Source organism: Indicator indicator, chromosome 24 (genome assembly GCF_027791375.1).
Source record: "Indicator indicator isolate 239-I01 chromosome 24, UM_Iind_1.1, whole genome shotgun sequence".
Lineage (NCBI taxonomy): Eukaryota > Metazoa > Chordata > Aves > Piciformes > Indicatoridae > Indicator > Indicator indicator.
Genome location: NC_072033.1, coordinates 9,604,478 through 9,628,531, shown reverse-complemented (window position 1 = coordinate 9,628,531; position 24,054 = coordinate 9,604,478). Strand labels below are relative to the sequence as shown.

At 43.2% G+C, this 24,054-nt stretch overlaps 1 protein-coding gene across 1 annotated transcript in view; it reads left to right on the top strand.

Moving 5' to 3' along the window:
- BMP7 (bone morphogenetic protein 7) overlaps window positions 1-23,559 on the top strand; it is a 43,887-nt gene extending 20,328 nt beyond the window's left edge. Inside the window, exons 2-7 of the mRNA XM_054391858.1 lie at window positions 4,177-4,369; window positions 14,485-14,633; window positions 19,509-19,706; window positions 21,444-21,520; window positions 21,967-22,077; window positions 23,376-23,559. Coding sequence (XP_054247833.1) covers window positions 4,177-4,369; window positions 14,485-14,633; window positions 19,509-19,706; window positions 21,444-21,520; window positions 21,967-22,077; window positions 23,376-23,525 — 878 coding nt within the window. The 3' untranslated portion in view covers window positions 23,526-23,559. The remainder of the gene's footprint in view (window positions 1-4,176; window positions 4,370-14,484; window positions 14,634-19,508; window positions 19,707-21,443; window positions 21,521-21,966; window positions 22,078-23,375) is intronic.
- The last annotated feature ends 495 nt before the right edge of the window (window positions 23,560-24,054 follow it).

The following is a 24,054-nucleotide window of genomic DNA, read 5'->3' as shown; positions in this document are numbered from 1 at the left end:
TCGAAACAAGCGCCAGGGATTTGTTAACATTTAATCTCCATCTTTTCCATATTTTTGGATCTGATACCTGGCTACTTCACACCTGAGCATATGTATCCGTGTTTTCTTTTAACCATCCCGGTTGTTGCACAACTATGCCATCCTGCCTCCTCTTGCATCACCACAATGCCACAACAGAGTTGGTTTGGAGAGACAAAAGACTTCAGAGAGACCAGAGCCTTATCTACATCAGATAGAGTGCAGTCTGTGCAGCATTCAGATTGTAGACAGATAGTCAAGGCTGGGCTTTCAAAGATGCTGAGCTTACTTGCATATTTGCAACAGAGGAGTGGCAAATTTACTGATAACCACTAACCTAAGATATGTGCTTGTTTTGATCACCTCAGTTGTCCTGCACAATTTTTGGTGTTTTGCTTATTTTCTCGTGAATTTGTTGCCTGCCTCCATACTACAGTTCTCAAATCCCATTGTCTTGACCTTTCCTTTTCCAAAGGACTATGCCAAAGGGAGTGTCTGGTCAGCCCCACCTACCATAGCTACGATTAACTGCTGCATTCACCATGCCCAAAAGTTGTTTTGCACCAGTAGGTTTTCAGCCAAGTGTTAAATTAGGTCTCTATAGTGGTTGTGCCTCCAAACGTGAGACCACTTCTAAAAATGAGGAAAGGTGCATTTACCCACGTATCACCTGTGAGTGACTTTGGGTTGTTCCTCTAGGAGAGGAAATCCACTATTTTCCCACAGCTAAAGCACACAGTCTGTTTCATAGCAGAATTATTTTTCAAGGGTGTTCTTCCTTTTCATATTTTATAACCTTTGATTGCACATCCAGAGCCTTGGTTTCCTCTCCAAACAGCTGCCTTGCCAAGCCATTTGAATTGTGACAGTTTCTGAGCTGGAATTTCCAATGTTTGAAATTAGGAACTGGGCTAAAAGTATTCACCAAAAGCCTTTGGGTAGTAGTAATTTGTAAGAACTATGAACCTGGGACAGACATGAGTTCAAGTTCTTTGGGCAGAAGGGCTATTAAATATAGCCAGAAATATTCATATAGTTTGATGATTTTAAAGGGAATATTTAGCACATAATGGCTGACAAGCAGCTGAGATAAAGTCCTTCAAGAATGACCAAAAGGTTCTCACTATGATATGTTGCATCAATAGGGATCACAGATTTTATGGAACTAATGGAGAAACCACAGTTTGTATTCAAAGAGCTGTAGCAATTTGCATGACTGTTTTGGTGAATGTTTACAATGTCACTCCCTTCCCCTTTTGTTTGTTAACTCCCCCTCCTCCCTTGTTGAGACTGCTCAGGTAATTAATTGGAAATGACCCAGTTGCAGTATTGTCAAAGGTCTGACTAACACCCATCAAACCCAGGAAACTCGGGCTTCTTGAGCACTCCCCTGCTCACCTCGTGCTGATGTGCTCAGGGTCTACAAAAAGTGCACAATCATTTATACTGTACCATATGTTCACAAATACCATTGCACAGCAGCATGAATTAAGGATAGGATTTCAGCCCTCATAATGAAGAGTCTTGCTTTTATGAGTTCAAGTCAGACCCTTAACGTTATTTTAAAGTAGATTTTGGTGTTTAATTATGTAATAAGATTTACTGCAGTCATCTAACAGATGTTGATTCAGGGTCAGTGTTTCTCATAAATTAGTTCTGAAAGGATTTGTTACTTCTGGGTCAGCAGATAGGTCCAGAGTGCAAAGAAAAAGGGGAAAAACAATAAACACTGAGTTGAAGGGTTTCTTGGGATTCTTTCTTCAGTTACATATCCACATATTTTCATGATCTTAATGACTATAGCCACAAGAATGTTTGCTTTAACACTAAAGATGGCTCAGCCCAAAACCCTATATCCAAACATCTGCAAAGCATGGGAAAGTTCAAACTCCAGGGCTCTTTATTTTATGACCCAAGCCATTAATTTTTCATACTAATATGACAGATTTTTTTTCTAGGGCTCTGCAGTGGGAATCACTGTGAACTCTAACAGCACCCGAAAAAGTTTCATCCTCATGTGTTTGTTGTCAGAGTTTGCATATGAAGTGCAGCCAAAGCCTGGTGTTGGCCGATGTAGTTGTCATCACATCTGTATGCTGAAAAGGTGCACCCACCTTCCTTTGAAAATTCAGCCTTCCTATGCCTTTGGAAGCAAAACATACTGATATGCTACTGCTAGACCTCTCTGTAAGACACCCTGCTGGTGATATTAGCCATAATCTAACTAAAACCACATAGCATTATAGTCATTCTTCTATAGTTGTGGTTAAAGGAGCGATTCCATATTAAAATGTTTTTTCTTCCCCTCTATAATTTATTTGCAGATAAATTCCTTTGAGACTGAAATCATACTCTTTATATCTTGTTCTGATGAGAATGCTTTGGAGGAAGTGAACTGAGGCATATTTAGTAGTATTGCAGCACTTATAGAGTGATTTTAGCCTGCCAAGTGTTTTGCAAATACTGGTGAATGTTCACAGTATTCCCCCACTTGTGGATATGAGAGACTGAGTGATCTTCCCGAGGATGTACGAGATGCTGCACTTAGAGGGACAACAATAACTTTCTTCATTCAGCACATGCTAAGAGTCCTCAACACATAAAACCATTTGCTGAACTTAATTACCTTTGTCTTGGAAAGTTTAGGCATTTCATACCTAAAAAGCTCTTCTACAATGAATCCCAGCTACTAGTAAAAGCTCTGAAGTACTTCCCTGAGGAGCAATCACACAGTGGCAAACTGCAAGCTCTGGACTCCTTGCAGAAGTAATGTGTGAGAGGAGGAAGAGCCTGTGGCCAGCTACTGAGTCTCAGCCAACAAAGCGGCGCTGAACCTGCTCTGTGTAAGTGCTTGGACACAGCCTGGTTCCCAGAGGCTCCCCACCCTCCGTCCCTGCCACAGGGGAGGCCCTCGCCAGCGCCGATGGACATTTGTGCAGTGTAGTGCTGTAAATTTAAATAGCACTTTCCAGACCTGTGCTTGAAGCTCCTCTTTTTCAGGAGTAATTCCATTTAAGTCAATGGATTTACACAATGGATTTATGGCTGCCAGAAGAGAATCAGGCCTGTAGAAAGACACACATTCTTTGCCAAGAAAATCTCAGAGCTAACTACTTGAATTGTGCAGTTGAGCTGCAGGGAGGTCAAGTGGACAGAGAAGAGGACTGTGACATACGGGAAGTCCCTGGTTCAAACCTCAGCTCTTAAAATGTCATGTGGTGTGACCTCTGGCGAGTCAGTTCATCTCCTTACACCTCTGTTAACCCATTTTCCTTTCTATGACTTGTCTACTTAATTTGGAATTTGTTTCAAGAAGGGTCCTTCACTTCATATGTTGGCATGGGGCACTGACACCTTGCCTCCCTGTTGATGGAGGACAGATTTTGTTTCCTCACAACACTGACCCTTGCCTTCAGTATCCACAAGCACTGTTACATGAGACCATCAGCTGTCCATCAGAAGACAGGCAGACCCATTGCTCAGTGGGATACCCCCCCACAGTAACACTGTCTTGGGAGGGCTCTGGCACTTGCTTGTTATTCAACAGTCAGGGTTGGGAGTAGGAAGGAAGTCCTCACTTTGAACATTTGCCTCACAGCCCTGATCACTAAAGATGCTTTAAAAGGAAAGCTTTTACCCTTGGGAGCAGGGCTGTGAGCTTGTGATGAATTCAGCTGGCACTGGATATGGGTCACCAGCATGAAAAGCCTCAAGAAGTGGAATTTGTGTATATATGTGTGTGGGTATGCATGTGCAGCTTTCAGAAGGAGAGTCAGGCCAAGAACCAGTGCTTCTGAAAAGCCCCATCTGTTTCTTTCAGCTCCTTCCCACAGCAGCTTGGTCATTATCGGTGGCAAATGTCCAAAGTCACTTGTCAAGCATGAAGCTGCCAAAAATCATTAAAACACAATGGTCACCCACACCCTGTACCAGCCAGCTGTAAAACTGTTTCAAAGAGAGTCTGATAAACACATATATGCTTATAATAGCCCAGATGAAGTCGTGCATTTCCTACGTGCTTTAATGAATCAAACAGCAGCCAGAGATGCTGCAATCAGATATTCTTGCCCTTTTCTGTTGTGGCAACTCACAAGCTTGTTTGATGGCAAGGGGAAAGGGAACAAAGCAGGTGGCTAATGGGCTGTTTTTCTGTTTCAGTGGAGCATGACAGAGAGTTTCACCATCAGCGCTGCCACTACCGAGAGTTCAGGTTTGATCTCTCCAGAATCCCAGAGGGGGAAGCGGTGACGGCGGCCGAATTCAGGATATATAAGGATTATATCCGCGAACGCTTCGATAACGAAACGTTCCGGATTAGTGTCTACCAGGTCCTCCAGGAGCACCCGGGAAGGTGAGTGACCTGCAGGGAAATCCTGATGAAAGCACAAGCACTATGTGTTCCTCCTGAGTTATATCCAGTACTTTCAGAAATCCTGATGCCAGCAGCACAAGCGTCTGAAGAGCTGTGTTTAGCCATCAGGACTGTACAGTGACATCTCAGTCAGTGCTAATGCAGAAGACACATAGGAGCCATGTGTGCTCAGCCACTGAGGGAATGGGGAGAATGTGCCCTCCGAGACTCTGTGTGCCCCAAAGGCAGTCCCCAGTGCTGCCTCTGTTGTCCCTGGGAGTGCTTGGTAGCTGAGGACCAACTGGCCTGGGCCATGTGCTAGTGCAGATCATAAACTCAGAGTATTTCAAGATTTCTGGAAGACCTACCCTCCTCCTCCTGCCACTTGGGGATCCTGAAGTGGTAAACCCACAACTGAATGCTTCCTTTCTAATTGTAGCTTAATTACTAGCCTTCATTACCGAAGGCGTTCAAGGTCCCTAATTAACAAAGACAGATGACACCATGCTTTTTATACTGACTAATTGTTTTGCATGTGCAAAACTACAAGATGAGCTATTAAATCCATTCTGAGCAGTTATTAATGTATGCTAAGATCCCTGACAAATCCTCTAGGGAACTTGAATAAGAACGTATGTTCAATTTTCTCATCTGTTTTTAGTTCAAATTGATCATCAATCCCAAACCATTTATCAAAGGCACTTAGTTTCATTTGCATGTGGTTCTGTTACATACAAATCCTACCAAAAGTGAGACTGCATTTATTTACATGAGAAGTATTTACAGTCACATGCTAGTCAGAAGTTATTCTTTGGGATTACTAAATATGGGGTAATAATACTACAGCCCTAATTTAAGTTTATGAAAAGAGAGAAACACTAGGGATTTAAAAAGGAGAAAGTCCAAAAGGGTAAGGAAAAAAAAAAATATATAATCAGGACTCTGGCTTTTTATTTTTATAAGAGCTAGTAAAAATGCAGAAAAAATTGAAACACAACAGGAAACCTCATCAACGTTTTTAAACGGTGAGAATTTCTACTGGCTGTGCTGTATGGTTAAAGTATTTAACAACTGGTGTGTTTTCTTCCACATCTGAAATTCTAATTTTGTGGCTTAAAACTCATGGTTGTCTTGACATTTCTAATAACACTATTGTTTGCAGAGTTGGGGGACTTTAGTAATATTAACCTATTTTTTATCAAGCTCTACATTTTAACCAGGCTTACTTAAAAGAGAAGGCAACATGCCACGGATGTGCATGGGACCTGTTAGATGTTGTGCTTACCGTAAGCATTGAAGTTTATTCTTAGGCCCTTCCAGCGATAGAAGGCTCCCTTTGCTGTGCTTTTTGGGTAGGTTATTTGGGTATAAGCCTGCAGGGATGACTTTTCCCTCTTGAGAAAAGCAGAAACAAGAGATGTGTTGGCAGATGAAGAGGCCCTAACCAGTGTGCCAAGGCATAAGGGAATTGCCAGAAACCTGTTCTCAGCACAAATGCCTTTCCTCATCACATGCCAGGGAACTTTTCCTTCAGATCTTGATGAGGGAGGTAGGTGCCCACTAGGAATCTTACTGACAGAGTTAGGATGGCATTTATTACCTTACTTTTATGATGATACATCCACATGTTTGTGAAAATTAAGTTTAGAGAGGGTTGCAAGGGACCCACTGGGCACAGTTCTGTGTGGAGCAGCAGGTATTTCTGCAAACTGCCTCCTTCATAAATACTTGTTCCTAAAGGAAAAAAATGTATGCAAAGAGCAGGCATGTACATGAACCACTGGCTGGAAGAGGTGAGGAATCTTGCTAATTATTCAGATGTTCCAGCTACAAGATTGCTGCAATTTTACTGCATCATATTCACCACAGGAACACTATTTTTAATGAGTGTTAATGCATATTCACTCTTTGCATACATTTTGGCACAGGCATTAATGAGTTTTTGAACAGTTTGTCCTGAAAAAATACTCCTGTTGGTTTGGATTGACCAAAGGTAAAAATATTGTCACTAACATTTGTAAAAATATTTGTTCTTTTTCTGCATTTTTCCACTGACATTTTCCAACCGGCTCTGTCACAGACCAGTCATCCAAGTCAGTGTGTCATTGGGCAAGTGGAGAAAGAAAACAAACTCTCTCCAGTGTTGATCAAAAAACACCCATTCACTTTGATGCTTCCTTGGCTGTTTGTCTCATCCTGAGCAGGCTGGAAAGTCAGACCCATCTGACGTTGTTAGCAACAAGAGCAAAACAAAGCCAAACCCTCCACCCCACGCAGACAAGAAAACCTTTGCTCATTTGGCTTTGTAGATTCCTCTCCTGAGAGCATGGCAGGTACAATGGCCAACAAAAATCCACATGGATTTCCTTCTCCTTGTGCTCTTATGATGATACAAGAGCAGTGGGATCTCCCAGGAGATTGGTGGAATTGCCTTGTGGGATCAGAAACAGCAGGTATTCTCCAGCCCAGTGCACCTCCTATTGAAGTGCAGCAAGGCACAGCAGCTCAGTGCTGGGCTCCCCAGAGGCAGCTGCAGCATCGTCTCTCCTTTGTAACACAGCAACACACAGCAGAGATCAGGACAGCGTCCAGGGCCACAAACCCAGCACAGCATGCATCTGGAAAGCCCAAGCTGAGGCCAACTGGAGATTTTTTCCTTTGAGGGTGAAGAGACCATCAAGCTAAAAGCTGGATTTTCATTTAAAGCTCAGATGAGCCTCCAGTTTGGAGGACATGCTGGTGCACCCTCAGTTCAAATAAACCATGAGCATGAGCAGTTCAACAATTACTGACTTGCTTTTCGAGTTCAGGCAGGTTGGCTGGTATCTAACCAGTAACATCTCTTGTCTGCAATTTATTGTCAGTGAAAAATACAGTCATAGGTCTTTCCAGACAAACAGCTGCACCCACAGCAGGCTGTTTCTGAAATCCTGCCCCTCAGTACTATGCACATCTGAACATGGGATGGAAGCTCTTCTCTGTCTGCATGCTCAGATAGGCACCTAACAACCCTGGCAGTAAATATGAGACCCCAACCCCATCCTTTGTAGTCAATGGGATGCCACTCTGGACTTCGACTAATAGAAATTATGTCTTGTCAGGCTGAAGATACTATTACAGGTGTTTATAGGAAATCAGACCGAATGTTCAAAGATTCTTTCTGGCCCTTCCAAATCTGTGAATTCATTGCAAGACAAATCTGGCAACATCTCCTTTATAAAAAGGCATGTACAGCATTCTTCAGGGACAAAGCATCAGTTATTCACTTGAAGCAAACAAGTACATTCATGAGCAAAAATGTTTCTAATATCATAAACACTGTGAAAACAGTTGATATTTTGACTAACGTGTCTCAAAGCTTTCATGTGCATAACTTAAAGTCTGGTGACTCATGACCAACTTTTGTTTGGTCTTCATGGTTCACTCATCCAAAAGCCTGGGAGAGTTTTACAAGGCCAGTAACTGGCTTGAAAAGGTGTTGAACAGAAGGACCTCAAGTCCCTGGTTCTGGTCACAGTCCCTGCTAGTGGGAGCTAAAGGTTGCCATCAAGGAACTGGGTGCTGCTCAAGTCTCTGTCTCCTCGCTTCTGGGTGGTGTGGGAAAGCAAAGCAGAGTACAGTGCTAGGGGGCACATCACAGGGCACAGGGCTTGCTACAAGGTGTTGAAGGTCAATTTATCTCAGGCATCTACACAAGGAACATGTCAAAATAAAGCTTATGGGTACAAGTCTCAGAAGAACTAATTTTCATATTTTTACAGTAGGATCATTAAATAGCTTGTGAAATACTTTTCAAAAGAAATATGCATTGCCCTCAGACTCTCTGCTGGTTTTGTAAGCAGTGGCCAAGGCAAGAATTTCAAAGGGACTTCAGTGCTGAAGAGAAATGCAGGTGTGCAGAAGGATTGCTCACAACTAAGCAGATCAGATACCAAAGTCCTATCACAACTGATAGGAACTTGTGTTTTTTGCAAAAAGTCCCTGTGCAGTGCTGGGGCAGATTGTCAGGCCATCGCCCTTAATTTATTAACCTGACACTGCAGAGCAAATGCAGACTGTATAGCTCTCCTCAACACCAGAGTTTGGTCCTGCCCATCTGCCTGCACCTTCAGACATGCCTCATCCCAGATTTACCTCTGTGATTTCACTGGACTCGGCACTTGCACTGTGGAGTAAATCCCAATCCGTTTGAAGTTGATGGGAGTTTTGTTACTGGAAAGAATAAAGCTGGGTACTTGACCAGCCTTTGGTAATTGAAATGTAGTTGCTACCTGTTCACTTTGTGGCCATTACAGATTTCACAGGCTTCAAAGGCAGCAAATCATTTGAATGCTCCTGTTACCAGCTCTAAAGAAAAGTAAGATACTGCATGATGCATTCCTGGATTTGATTTGCAGCTGGAACTCTTTAGTTTGCACTCCAAACTACACCCCTTCTGCACCCAGATCAAACCTGAGCCCCTCTCCAGACCCCTATGTGTAATTTAGTAACTAAACAAGGTTGAGGCCCACCCAACCTGTGCAGCAGATGTGCCTTCTTCTTTGGAGTTTTTTGAAGTACCAGTGTGGTCATTCTAGGGATAGTAAAGAAAGGTATAGTCTGTTTTAACATGGTGCCTCAGCACCATGATGGTATCTGCAGGTATGAGCAGTGTCTAGAAAGGTACTGACAAGAGCTTTGGATTTTTTGGTGACTTATCTGCAAGTCAGCGGTACTCATCTCTTAGCAGGTAGCAAAGGAACTTCAGCATGGAAACCCCATTGCTCTGCAGAAGCAGAGCTACATCTAGTTACCTCTTTCAGCCCATTTCTAGAAGCCACTGCAGCCCGCAAAACCTCTGACAGATCTTGAACTCACTTAGTGAGGCACAACTCCTCACAGGCACTTGAATGGCTGCAGGAGGCATTCTGCATACCCCAGTGGGCTCTTGCTCAGCAAAGTGATGCACTAATGAGCAGTGATTCCATGCTGAACAGAAACAGCTGTATATAAAGCGTCAGAGATATGCATATAACCTCATTTCTCTCAGCACTGCTTTTACAAGAGGCTTCATAGGAAACATGCTGCATTGCTCTGTAACTCCCATTGCCACTTTTAATGTCTTTGAAACCCAGCTCTTACCCCTCTCAAATGCTCTCAAACATAGGAAAGGGAGCATGACTACCAGAAACATACAAAACAGAATTAAGAATCTGCTGAAGTCTAAAAGTTAATGTAGTTTCTCCCAAGAATCAACAGAATTTACACAGATATCTTTCACTACCAGTATGGCCAGTTTGCAGACCAATCCTTGGAAACCAGCTCCAGCAAACTATTTCTGCTCTGGCTATCCCTTCACCTGGAGAAGACCCCAGACTGTATAGGCTGATGGCTTCTCCCTGGGGCATGAGGAGGGTTTTTATTAGTGGGGAGAGAGAGGGAAGGATAAGCAGGGGATCCCAGGCATATGGGGAAGGGAAGGTATGGGAGGAGGGCTGCACCAGGTCTGTGTACAGTGGGTGTTGCAAACATGCCAGGGAGAGGCCCAGGGAGATCCTGGGGCCTGCTCAAAGTTGGAAAGTCTGAAAAATATTTTCCTAAGCTTGCCTTTGAACAGCTGCATCTGACTTAAAAGCAATGACACCAAGCAAACTGGAATCTGGATACTGCAGTTTTTAATCCAAACAGATGTCTTCTAACCTCAGATCTGTTCTCACCCTCCCAGGATGTCCTTTCTCCCTTCTGTCTCCACCTGCTCAAACCTGGACATGACTTGCCCCTAGCCTACCATGCCAGCTCCATCCTTGGGCTGCCTCCTAGTAAACTTGCTGTCTTGCATCATGCCTGTGACCCAAACAGCCCTCTGGGGTTATACCACCAGTGAAGAGGACAGAATTATGCTCCTAGCTTAGTTGCTGTGGTTTACATACCAAGTCAATAGGACATTTAACATATCTGTGCCTCAAGTGTTTGCCTCTTTAAAACGGAAGCAAGAGTGTTGACCTGTACTTGTAAAGCCATTTGAAGTCTCTTGCAAGTCACAGTATGGTCATTGTTTAAAACACTGTTAGATCTGTAGTTCCTCAAACTAGCAGGCAGGGATTAGAGCAGTGCAGCTGCTGGGCAGCCTCAGTGTACTCTTTTGGGCTGGCAGATTACCTGGACACAGGCAGGAGAGTGCAGGACCTCCTGGCAGTGGCCGTGGGGCTGCTGCTGCCAGGACGCAGCCAGGTGAGCCAGAGCTCTGGGTCTGCCCCGACCCCACGGTGCCAGCAGGTCACAGAAATCAGCTTGTCTTGAAATGTAATGAAAGTTGCTAAGAGTCACCTTTACTGCTGTTGCCTGTACTTCTTCCCATTTATTTTTATCCCACTTGGAAGTGATCATTAGTGTTTACTGCCACTTGTCAACCAGCAGCTTGAAATAACAGAGCTGATGAGGGGGATGGGGAGAATGAGTGAAGAAAACAGACACAAAAGCAGGGGCTGTTTGGTAAAAGGGCTGCCCTAGAGCAGTGTAGACCTTGTGTATTACAATTTATAAATGCAGAATTTCATTTCCTGTTCTTTCTTGTTACTGCAGAACTGCCAACTCATGTTTTCACTGGTTCTCTCTCACTAGCCCATTTTCATGAAGTTTCATTGTTGTTCACCCTCACAATTACCACATTTCAACATGGCAACTTTCTTCCTCACTGTTTCCATACAGGATAATCTTACTTGCCTTTGCTAACTTTCTTAATCCTGTTCTCTTCCACTAATCACCAGTGATTGCTTTTTTCACTGTACTCATGCCACCAGCCCTCAACAGCCTTTTGGCCGTTCTATCTCCAGCTGCTTTCCAGACACGATCTCACATGCATCCTTCCCAGCCACCCTCACTTTGCAATGTTTGTTATTCATCCTTGAGTTCAGAAAACAAGTTCACTAAGGAAATTTCATAGACCACACACCAGTTACATGACCTGTAGACAAATTTTTGGAGTGCTTTCTAACAGGAGGTGACTCTTCTTTCTGGCATCCAGTGCCAGACACCACCAAAGCAATCAGTAAATGAGTGCCAACCTCATGTCCTCATCTTAGGCTTCACTGACAGCCCAATGCTTGAGAAAACTGAGCTGAAAGCCCTGAGTTTTATCATTGCTAAAAGCTTTGACACTCTTGCTGATGTCAGTACTTTGAACACTGAGCCATTTTGATGTGGTCTCAACAAAACATACTTGTGGTCTGGATCCAGACTTAATAATTTATGTAACTCTAATCTAGACATTAACATTTCCATGTCCTGGCTTAATTTTCTGTAAAATGAGAATTGTGCCTTTTCCTATCTCTTGGGCTGATAAGAAGTTCAGTATAGCTTCTCACATACTCTGAAGTTCTCAAATGAAGGGATTAAATACAGGGCCAAAGAGCCAGAGTGCTTTTCTGCCTCCTGCCATTCTTCACATCATTCCAAGAATGCTCTAAATACAGATAGAGTTGGTAGGTAAGACATCAGAGTCAGATGTGCACAAGAGACCTTTTCTGACCGTGCTTAGATCTTTACCTCAAAGCTAAAGCCCAAACCAACTGCATTAGACTTAACTAGCCCAAGTCAAGAGATGGGAACCCTCAGAGTAAATGTTATTAAGTGTAATCAGAATAATATTTCTTTGCCATGTTTACTGTGTCTTGTCCAACAGTGATGTCTAAAGGTCTTGCTGTCTGCTAGCTAGCAATGGAAGGCTGTTTGGCACAAGTCTTTGGGAGCATGGCATGTCTTTGTAAAAGAACAAGAGGTTTCTTCTCATCAGAGCAGGTGACAATTTCAGGAGCCTCTGCTTGCTACACCACTCAGGTTTTGCATCCTATCCCTGGCTGCTGCTGATGGGCCAGAGTGAAAAGTGCTAGTCCAGGAGTGCTTGAATTTCTCCAGAGAGTGTCTGACACATGGCATTTTGGGGTCCAAATGTTCCAAGTGTGTGGGAAGGACATCTCCCTTCGGTATGTCCCTTTGATCTCTCTCACTTTGGGCATCCCCTCCAGGCCTATTGTTTGCACATTGCTGTAACTACAGGAAAACAAATGCATTATACAATTTCCCAGACTGACTCACCCTGGTACTTGATGCCTCTTGTTGTCTGGTTACCCTGATTGCGTCATGTCAGCATGGGAAGCTTAAAGGCTGGTTTTTCTGAGTAATAATACTGCAATTGAGCAGTAGCTAAAAACAAAAAAGTTATCATTATTATTATCTTCAACCTACAAACTACAAGGGAGAAAAGCCAAGCAAGCCAAGTCTCTATTAACTAAACCTTGTGTGAATCATGAGTTCCAGTCATGGGCCATGCTTAAATGATGCAGTATGTGAATATAAAAACCCTTTACTTCTGGAAACTTGGACTCAGCCATTGGAGTGGGCCAATCTGTACTACTCCCTCGTCCCTGGCTCCTCTGGGACGCATTTTGTTCAGAATGTTGTAAACAGGGAAGGGCAGGAGGTGTTCATGCAGCTGTCATGCTCTGTGGGAACAGGGCTGTTGCTTCAGATTGGGCATGAAACCCCAGGAAATTTGTCCCCCCAGTTTGAGTTCAAGTATCTTACATTCCTGTAACTAATGTGTATATTGAGGAAAGGTCACATCCATACTGTTTATTTTCAGCTGTCCTAGGTGCACCTAGAAAAGCTAACTGAGCTCTGGAGAGCAGCTCCAGCACCTGGGTTGAGCCTCCTCTTACACACACTGGGCAACAGGCTCGCGTGCTGTGCAGGAGCTGATTTCAGAAGCTGAATTTCATGCAAGCCAATACAGAGCCAGAGGCAGCGACATCCGTTAGCTCATGGAGAAAAGCCATCATCTCCTATGCTCTGGCTCACTAAGGTAGACAGGAAAGCTAGATAGTAAAAATATTTCTATAAAACTCCATCTCTTTGAGTCAGATATGTGGGCAAAAGGCTCTGATTTCTTGATATCTCACAGGGAAAAGAAGCACCAAAAGCTACAGTCTTAAAACCATCACACAAGACGAAAGCCTCTGTGATGTCGCTACTTCTCAGATTCATTTTTGATCACTTGATATTTGGTGCAAACAAGAAGGACTGTGTCAGCTAAGTTAAATACATGACAAATCAGTACTGACAAAATTAAGAAGGCCTTCTTTATGCTTTGAGAACATGATTAAAGGGTTTTCCAAGGATGTTTCTTCTTTCAAAAGGATATAATTACACTTAAAGAAGTAAGCATGTTTGTACACTGTAAGTACAAAAGCAGCCCTTATGGGACTTGTCTGGACACTGCCATGTTTCTTTGTTCTCCTTGTAAAGCTGTTTTTTATGAAGGAACCTCACCACTGTCCAAATTTTTCATCCAAGTTTTATCTCTCTTAATTTCTGATAAGAGAAGATTCCTTCCTTTACAGAACCTGTGTTTTCTCAAATTTTTATTTTACAGAGATTTGCCAGGAAATGTTTTGTAAATCCAGAATGATTTCATCATTTTCAAGTGCACGAAATCCTCTCTATTACTGATATTTTCTGGTATTAATTCTTTAACTAAAATAACTCAGCAGTGGCCTTTTAAAAAGATTTAGGCTAGGATTGAAGGCAAGTTGCCTCCCAATGTAATTCAGACCTGTGACTGTGCAGAGGGTTATTACCTTAATCAGTTATCTGTAACCTCAGATGAACAAATGTGAAAAACCATTATCTATGGTAATATATGCACACCAGTGTTCCAGTTGGCTTGTACTGACACTACTATTATGCATAAAAGTCAGGAAATTATGTGTGGAAAGGATAATGAGCAGCATTGTCTGCCCAATTACCAACTTTGCATATGCAAACAATAATTTTGTAAATCTGTGCCTGGCAAGCATTTTTTTCCTGAAGTTGCATCAGCAGCTTTAAGGTTAACTGTAGCAGCAAAGTAACCCAAACCCACCTCAACTCTGCTTCAACCCATCCTCCCTTTTTTTGAAGGAAAGAAAAGTGCTTCCTCTGAAGGTGATTAGAAGGGAAAGTGCTCCAGCCCAGCTCCAGCAAAGCCTGCCTGTGGTGGAAAGGCCAGCTAAGTGTGGTGCTTAAAGCATATGTGTGGATGCTTACAGAGGCTCAGAGGAAAGCCTGACTGACTGGGAATTATACTTCTTTTGTTTCAGGGACTCAGATTTGTTCCTGCTCGACTCTCGAACAATCTGGGCTGCAGAAGAAGGGTGGTTGGTGTTTGACATTACTGCAACCAGTAATCACTGGGTGGTGAATCCCCAACACAATCTTGGCCTGCAGCTATCTGTGGAAGGCATTGATGGTGAGTGTCAAACACCCTTCATCAGTCAGTGAGTCTCCATTTCAGGTACACAACTCCCACTCAGGGCAAGGCTTAAGCATTCAGCACTCTACTTTGAATAGGATTGCTTATGCGTGGTTTTCTTGAACTTGCCTAAGAAGGAAATCATAATAATAACAGTAATAATAAAAAAATCTGTAGATGTGTCAGGATGACCTCAAATGCTTTAATAGATTAGTAATCTGTCTTCAGTTATTTCACTTTCAGCTATGTACACATCTTTCAAGGTACATACATGCTGCTATCTAATTTGCTGGTAGTGCAGTCCAGTTGTGTAGAGAGGAAGAAAGTTTGTACGTGTGAAAAGACACAACTGAGTGTTGTGTGTAAAAGGCTCGTGTTAACTGGCACAAAAGCTCTTTCAAATTCAGAAAACAGATAGGAACCTTTTTAATTTCCTCTGTTCCAGCAGAAATTACTAGTGAAGTCATGTCTGGTCTGGACTCTGGGGTCTGCAGTATGCTTAAGGTACAAACTTGTGAGATTTGGGAATGGGTAAGAAGACCCAGCTCTGAAACATCTCCAGAAAGGGTGTGTTCAGAATCAAGCAGGGAATTTTCCTAGCCAGGTCTTAACTAAGTCATGCTGCTTTGCCTTAAAGTTAAGACTCCTATGCTCACCTGGGGACTATTGCAAGGAAATGAAAGTATTCTGGATCTTCTGGGGTGTTCTGGGGACCCAAGACCATCTGGAATTTCCTGGATGCCCCACAGGAGACTTTAAGCAAAATCCAGCTCAAAATTATTATAAATACTCAGAATGTAGTTATCTAAGGACGTATTTTAATTCTCCAGGTATGCTTCTATGGTATCACTTGCTGTTGGTTTTTGTGCAACACTCTGAACGTTTCCAGTAAGGGTTCCAGTAGGGTTTTGCATAAAGACTGTGCAAAGCAGTTTTGAAACAGGCAACGTATGGAGAGTGATTTACATGGAAGAGTGATGTTACTCCTGTGAGACCTGCACACAGAGGTGCCTAGAGTTTGTTTTAACCTGCCCTGAGTGATCAGTCAATGCAGAAATCCAAACACAGATACAAAGCAGGAGCTTCACCATAGAAGTCACTAATCCCCACCCCAATGACAGATGCCCTTTGCCATCTTTGTATAAAGATTCAATTTCAACCTGATTTACAAGTTCATCTTAGCTCTTAAAACAGTAAGGCAAATCAACAGTCCGGACAAGCTTAACCTGTTTTCAAACACTTCTTGTTTTGTTTCCAGTTTGCTTCCTAAATAAAATACTTGGAAGCAGAGAAATTGTGTCCAGGATTATGGCACATTTTTTCTGTTGTGGTTCACATATGGGAAAACCATCAAGACCCAGCACAGAATCCACAGAAAAGCAATAGCTGGAAGTAGGCTTAATACCTCTAAACACTATGGATACTACAGTATCACACTCTTCTACTGATAAAGTCTTCTTATCACTCTTTCCTCCCCCACCCTCACCTAGTGATAATACTGCAAAAGTCAATCCCATTTCTCATCATTAAGGAGGATGGCAGCTGATATATGAGCATGTTACAGATTTCAGTGAAGACTTTTTTGGGATCCTGCATCCAAGGAAATGTTGCAACTTTGCACACATTTACAGTAACCCTGTCTGCTCTGCTGGAGGAACTAGAAATGGACCGTTAAAAGCATACAGCCAGATCTATCACACGGTGAGCCTTCAAAGACAGAAATTCCAGGTTCAGTGATGAGTGTATTCTCATCTGTTATTTGATTCAATTAAAATTAGGAATATGATTTTTTTTTTGGACTCCTGAGAAATCTCTCAGAGTTTGTATATGATTTCAACCCATTGCTAAGTGACTTGCTCCTTTCCTAAAAGAGGTTAACAAAATACTTCAATTGGCTTATCATTAAAGTTAGAAAAGTCATCTGCAGTGTTTGAACAGTAAATACTAAATACAGAGGTACAGGACCCCAACTGTCTGCTTGTCTTCTGTAACCAAGTCTCCTGGCAGCACAGCTTTACACTCACATTTCTCCACCATACACGTGAATTTTTCTTTCTATTTTGAATGGCAAGGACATGTCCTTCCTTGCTCCCTAAGTTTTGTTTTGGATTTAGACCAACTCTGTGTGCTAACAAGAAGGCTTCTTTTACACCTGGACTTTATATGAAAATCATATGCTGCAAACACAGCAGGATTTTGATGCAACACTATATGCTTGAGCAATCCCCAAAGCTTTAACCAAATTAGTAAAAAACCCTCAACTTCTCTCTGTATCTGTCATTACAGAGATCTCTAATCATGAAGCCAGTACAGTCTATTAAAAAATCTGACATCATGAGCACTGTCCAGATGAAATTATACACAAGAAATTAATTATTTTAACAGATCTTTGTATTTCTTTGTAATCTTGCCAAATAAGTCTGTCAACATGGATAACTAGGGTGGAATCAAAGGGTATTTGTTTACTCTTTGAAAATGGGGATCAGCTCAAGCAGTAAGTAAAAGAAACTTTGGAGTGACTCAGTAGCCTTCAGCAAGCTCTCAGCCCAGCACCCAATACTCCTTGCTCAGCAGCAGCATGTGGGAACCACAGCTGCCCACTTAGGTTTACTTAGTTTGTTACTTAAGATCCCATTTTTGATGGTATTTAAAAAGCGGTTTCATAAAAGCAGATATAGCTGTGCCCTCTAGTTCAAGAGCACAGCTTTAGTTCTTTTGGGAGAAGTTTATCATTGTCTCATGGTGACTACACGTGTCCTTGTGTTTAACCTTGCTTTCTGGATGCATAGGAAGTGGATTTTCCCCCTCTTTATTAAAAAGAAATGTGCTACTCCACATAGAGAGCATTCCATGCCTTTCTTTCTCCCTGTAAGGAAACACTGCCACCATTCTGCTCTTGAACATGACATCTTGATGTTACATGAGGAATTCATTGGCTAGATACTAGTTACCACTGCACAAATGCAACTCCATTAGACATATCGGTGCTTGAACTTCGTGAGAAGAAACTGAAGACACAGTCTTAAAACCATCACAAAGGCTCAGTCCCCTCACTGCACACTGCTAACCTACTCTCTAGAGTCGTGGTAGAGGTAAAATAATTCACATTGGAAAAAACATTGTCATAGATGTACTTACTAGTTTGGAGAGCTTTGGGAAGCAGAGAGGCTGCTTGGAAGGGGCAGGAAAGGCTGTAGCAGTGATCTTCAGTGAGCTCCAACTCCTGCAGCTGAGTTTGTTTTCAGGAAATAGGGCTTCAATCTGGCAAAGCCTGAGCACAAGTGGAACTACTTAGATATCTAGCATTAGCTGCTTCCTTAAGTACTTCGTGGGCTCAGCCTCAAATGTTTAAAATAAAAACTGTTTGGACAAGTTTCCAGAAAGGAGCTTAAGCAGAAGGTGAAGAAGTTGTTGATGTGTGTCCACACATAAATCTAAGTACATGAGTTTTTGCATTTGCCATTTTCACCCAAGCTTTCCTGGTGTCCTGTCCCAAGATGAGTTTTGCTTTATCTAGTTGGCAAGGCCTGGCTACACTGGGTAGTTGTTCTGTTGCTGAGCTCCCATTAAAACCCCTTCTGAGGCAGTCCTCTCCACAGATCCCACATAGTGCAGCATGGGGTTTGCTCACAGGGCTGCACACTTCTAGACAAATAGAAATTGGATTCCAGTTGAGGCTGGTCAGTTTCTTATCCTCAGGCTTTGACCAAAGTCCCCCTTTATCTGTCTCTGTCACTTTTACTGTTCTATTGGCCACATGCAAGAGCAAAGGGGGAAACAACTCCATAAAGACAATGATTTATAATCCTTGATGTGCAGTCTACTCATCTTGAAAACAGCAGTTACAGAACATCACCTAGAATACTTCAGGTTACCAGCTTCTTTACACATGGTAGTCTGGAACTAGTAAGATACAGATGTTTGTGTCAGTGGACTGTAGAGCCCCTCACTTACTCTCCCTGTCCATGCTGCCTTTCAGGGCTTCCCTAGACAAGCGTTGTCTGTCCTTTAGCATACTCAGTTTGTGGCTGACAAATTGTGGCCCAGCTCTGTCCTCAGCAAAAGGATCACAAAAGCCATTAACATGACTTTGACCTAGCAGCAAGACTCAATAGCTTGCAACAGTGAAATTCTGGATACCACCCCTGTATTTCACAACAGCACTCAGACATCCTGTGGAGGCAACATGGAGAAATAGTCAATTTCCCAGTGCTACCCCCTCCTTGCAGGTTTTGGGGGTTTTTAATAACAATTCAATTCTACAGAGAAAGCATCTAATCATCTTTTACCAAAAATCAGAATATTTTAAAAGCCCAGGATGAAGGAAGCATGAACGGTAATCAACGATCATGCAGCAGTGGTCAGGTACAGTAGTGCCAAGATACAGCAATAAGCAAAATGTCTCTAAACATCTGAACTATTTGTTTCTCTCAGCTACAGTGTATCTGGAACTCTGTCAACATTTCACACAAGGCATTTTTATTTTAAGTTAATAACTTTCCAGTGGGAATTTAGTGTTCCTATGGGCTGAGTTTTATGGTTCCTTTTATAGGATCACTTCAAATTATAGGTTGGTGAACTTAAAGAAACCCCTCTAAAGAATGTAGGAAAAGTTAATGCTAAGCGGATTTAAGGTAAAATAATTATAGGTAGGGCTATTTTATGTAACTTTTACATGCAGATATAAAATGAAGTTAGCTGTACTGAGCTGCTCTTGTCAGATTAAGCCCAGGCCCTTGGTGGATGGATTCATACAGACATGCCCAGGGATCGCCTCAGCAGCCAGCAGCTCTCCCCCTTGTTAGCCTTACTATGGCTGCTGAACACAAAAAGTGACTGCAGGCCCTCTCATCGGTCCGTTCTGTTACGAAGGGCAAAGCATCAATCCCAAACTGGCGGGTCTCATTGGAAGGCACGGCCCACAGAACAAGCAGCCATTCACGGTAGCCTTCTTCAAAGCCACTGAGGTCCATCTGCGCAGTATTCGCTCCACGGGGGGCAAGCAAAGGAGCCAGAACCGATCGAAAACGCCAAAGAACCAGGAAGCTTTCCGGGTGTCCAACATTGCAGGTACAGCATGGGTTGCCGGGTCTGTTTCTGGGTGTGGGGTAACATGGGAATGGTTTCTCCCACATTCAGCAGTTGGTTGTCTCTTTGGTCTACCAGGTGCTGGTTTGAAACTACTTGCCCAGTTCTGAGCCCCTTAGTTCAAGAAGAACAGGGAACTGCTTGAAAGGGTCCAGTGCAGAGCCACAGAGAGAGTGGAACATCTCCCTTACTCATGAGGAAAAGCTGAGGTAGTTGGGTCTCTTTAGCTTGGAGAAGAGGAGACTGAGAGGTGACCTCATTAATGTTTATAAATATGTGAAGGGTGAGTGTCAGGAGGACGGAGCCAGGCTCTTCTCAGGGATGTCCAATGATAGGACAAGGGGTAGCAAGTATAAGCTGGAGCAGAGGAAGTTCCACATGAACATAAGGAAAACCTTTTTCACTGTGAGGGTGACAGAACACTGGAACAGGCTGCCCAGAGAGATTGTGGAGTCTCCTTATCTGGAGACATTCAGAACCCACCTGGATGCATTCCTGTGTGACCTACTCTATGTGATTCTGCTCTGGCAGAAGGGTTGGATCAGATGATCTTTCCAGCTCTCTTCCAACCCCTAACATTCTGTGATTCTGTTATTATTTCAGAGAAATTATGAAAATAACGTTTCTTTCAAACAATATTCACAGAATCACAGAATGTTAGGGGCTGGAAGGGAGCTCAAAAGATCATCCAGTCCAATCCCCCTGCCAGAGCAGGATCACCTATACCAGGTCACACAGGAACACATCCAGACAGATCTTGAATATCTCCAGAGAGGGAGACTCCACAATCCCCCTGGGCAGCCAGAGGGGGTTCCTTAATCCAATTAAAAAAAAAAAAAAAGAAAAAAAAAAGAAGAAAAAAAGAGAACCCACCTAACCAGAAAACCCCCTTTTCTCTCACATGAAATATTTTTTTTTTAAATGCAATATTATGGCATATTAAGGCACAGACCCCCAAAGATAATTACCTAAAAGCAATGAGTGATTAAAACAATAATGTATTTCAGTGGATCTGAATTAAAATGCTGTAGATTTGCAGAGTCTGTGATTTGAAGTTTAGGCCCCCGCAAAGGCTTAGTAGTCCCAAAAGTTCACATGGAAGAGGGAAGCCCGTTCATTGCTCAGGATAACCGCAGCTATTTTGGGGGGAGCTGTGCTTCCTAATATGGAAGAAAACTCCTTCAGGCATTTGAAATAGAAACGTGGCTTAATTGTGAGATACCTCAGGATAACAGGCCCTTGGTGACCTTCCCAGCAGGAACCACAGTGCAGGGCTAGCTCTGCTGAGAGTAGTGGCAAATTCCAGCTCTGTTTCTGCAGGCACTTCAGTGAATGAGGGAGAGATTTTAAGAAGTGGAAGGAGAAGGACAATGTAGGGCACAGTATTATCTTAGACAGCTAACCTTTGCCTTGGGTTGCTTGGGGTTACCTGCAAGGCTATAGGAGAACCCTGTCCCATCAGTGTTGTTGCAGCTTCCCTGTATTTAATCAGTGCTACTGTGAGGTCAGAGGAAGCTCGGAAGACAAACAAAACATAAAAAGCTATGTTCCTGGGCCTTTTCCCAGCCTTTATTTTATGACTAAGACTGAAAATGTGTTTTAAAAAACCCCACAAATGCACCAGATGAGCAGTGATGCCTTGCTCCCTTTTGGGGCATTGCTCAGGACTCTGGGTACTGGAGCAGCCCAGCCTTACGGCTACACATTCTCCCCATGCAGAGAACAGCAGCAGTGATCAGCGACAAGCCTGCAAGAAGCATGAGCTCTATGTCAGCTTCAGGGACCTGGGGTGGCAGGTAAGGGCTGTGTGTGACCAAGATGTGGGAGCTGGAGTGCCTTTGCACATCACTTACTGAGCTGCAGTGGTGACATCAAGCCAGTAACAGTGGTGACATCAAGCCAGTAATTTTTATGTCTTGAGGGAAAAATTGCATACTGCCTTTAGCAAGCTTCTGCCAAGTCAGGGTAGGCAGTGCTGGATGATGCTGAATGGATAACCAATTTTAATTAACCAAAGTTAACTACTCCATGGGCACATTTGCAAAGTGGGATATGCCCCTCCAGGAAAAACAGCCTCTTTAGAGGTGTATAACATAGCATGAGAAAGGCCAGTGTGCCAGAGTCTTATTTTACAGAGCACTGTAAACTGTATGTGGATGCACAGATTAAAAGACTCATTTACTTTTTGTTTCACTGCACAAGATTTCTTTCTTTGCAATCTAACATCTTCGATTTAATCCAGGACTGGATCATTGCTCCGGAGGGCTATGCTGCGTATTACTGTGAAGGAGAATGTGCTTTCCCCTTGAATTCATACATGAATGCTACCAATCATGCCATTGTGCAGACACTGGTAGGTGCACTGTGCAACCATGTACAGTTATAGCTAATAGGTGCTGCTCAGAAGTAAGTTTATACACACAAAAAAAATCTGCCAAGCTAACAAGAGAAGGAAGGTCTGCATTAACTTACTAAGATGCCTGCAGCATCTGGCTCAACATGTCTAGCCAAGTGGCCTGAATTAACAGTTGGCTAGGAATTACCCTGCCGTTGCTGCAAGCGTTGACATGCTGTCTCTAGTTTAAAAGGGCCCTATGATTGACATCTTAATGGTGGTACAGTCCCACTGCATGGGAAGGAAAGAGCAGGATGTGAGACCCACTGTCAGCATCTCTTGGAAGGACTCTGTAAGGACCCACTACAGGGCTGCTGCCAAAAGCAGATTTTGAGGCAGACTGAGGAAGGGGCCAGTGAATCCCAAAATTACACAGCCTGGCTGCTCTGTGGGTGTATTTGTTTTTATGATACTGTGCAATGATGCCCAGATAGGAGCCCTGAGCTGGCATGTCCTCATGACACAGTGCCCATTCTCAGGGGCAACACTGGCTGGGGGCCACTCAGTCCCAGCAGTGTGTCACCAAAGCAAATGCACTGTAGTTCTTGGCATGGGACAGGGCACACACTGGTCCTGAGTACCCAGGCTGTCCAGCATTCCCAGCTGACCTCTCTGGATGCCCTCGCCTACCCAGCCTAGATCCAGCTTAGCAGCCCAGCCCCCCTGCACGCATCTGCAGGGCTTGAGGAGGCTCACTTCTCCTTCCCATTTACATCTCGTGCCCTATGCACAGCTAAGGTGCAGCATAAGAAAAACTACTAGGTAAGACCGAGGGAACAAATATCTGCATGGTTTTCTCCTGGTAGATTGCTTTTTATTTGCTTCTGCCTCCTCTCCCTGGGGGTCCCTCAGGAGAGAGCAGAGAGCACCCAGAGCCCTTGGCTCAAGCTGGGTCTTGGTGCTGCCAGCTACAGGGACAGGGCCCCCTGGCCAGGGCTGTTGGGATTTCTTGTGAAACTTCATCAACCCACAGAGGTTATTGTAACGGGTACCCTTCTGCAGAACACTGCTCTGACAAATGCGAATTTCCTAATGAAATCCTGCCTCACTGAAAGATTTCCAACTAGATCTGAGTTGAGTGCGTGTGTCAGCCTCGGGACATGCAGGGGACATCTCAAGACGTTTGTACACAAAGCCAGGTGTTCACATGTCTGAGTGAGTGCATGGGACAGACAGAAGGTTGCTTGGGAATGAAAACTATGGGGTGGGAGAGGAGGAAAAGTAAATCTTAACATGCCTCTACTTTCATTCCTCAGGTTCACTTTATAAACCCAGAGACTGTGCCGAAACCCTGCTGTGCTCCTACACAACTCAATGCCATCTCAGTGCTCTATTTTGATGACAGCTCCAATGTTATCTTAAAAAAATACAGGAACATGGTGGTACGAGCATGCGGCTGTCATTAGATTTGTAGGAAAGAAAAATGTTTTTTTTGTGAAGAGTGGTTTTGTATGGTTATGTGGGGGAGGGGAAAAGGTTAGCACTCCAGCAATGGGTTTAAAAAAATCCCAAACAGTTTTGTAGGTCTGGGCTTCTGAAAGTTCAGACAATGGAAGAGTTTCTGGATCTAAGTGGCTTTTGAACACATTTTGTTTTAGTTTATTACAGACAATGAGCTTGTAAACTGAAACAAGCCAGAGAAACCATTTAAAACCAAATCTGCCTACAAAATTGGCTCCTACAGTACATACTTCTGCAAATAAGTCTTTCTGAAGATTGCAAGCTCACTGGTGTTGATTGTGAGTTAAAGAATAATTATCTATCAAAGGTGAGAATGTGCTGTGACTAATAAGCGTGCATAGTTCCTGTAATACAGTTTGCAATAAAGTGAATATACCTGGAGTGAACAGGTATTTTGTTAGAGAATGATTACTTCCATCCCTCTGTTTGCTTCAATTTCATAAGCAAAAAGAAATATTAATTACATGAAGCTTC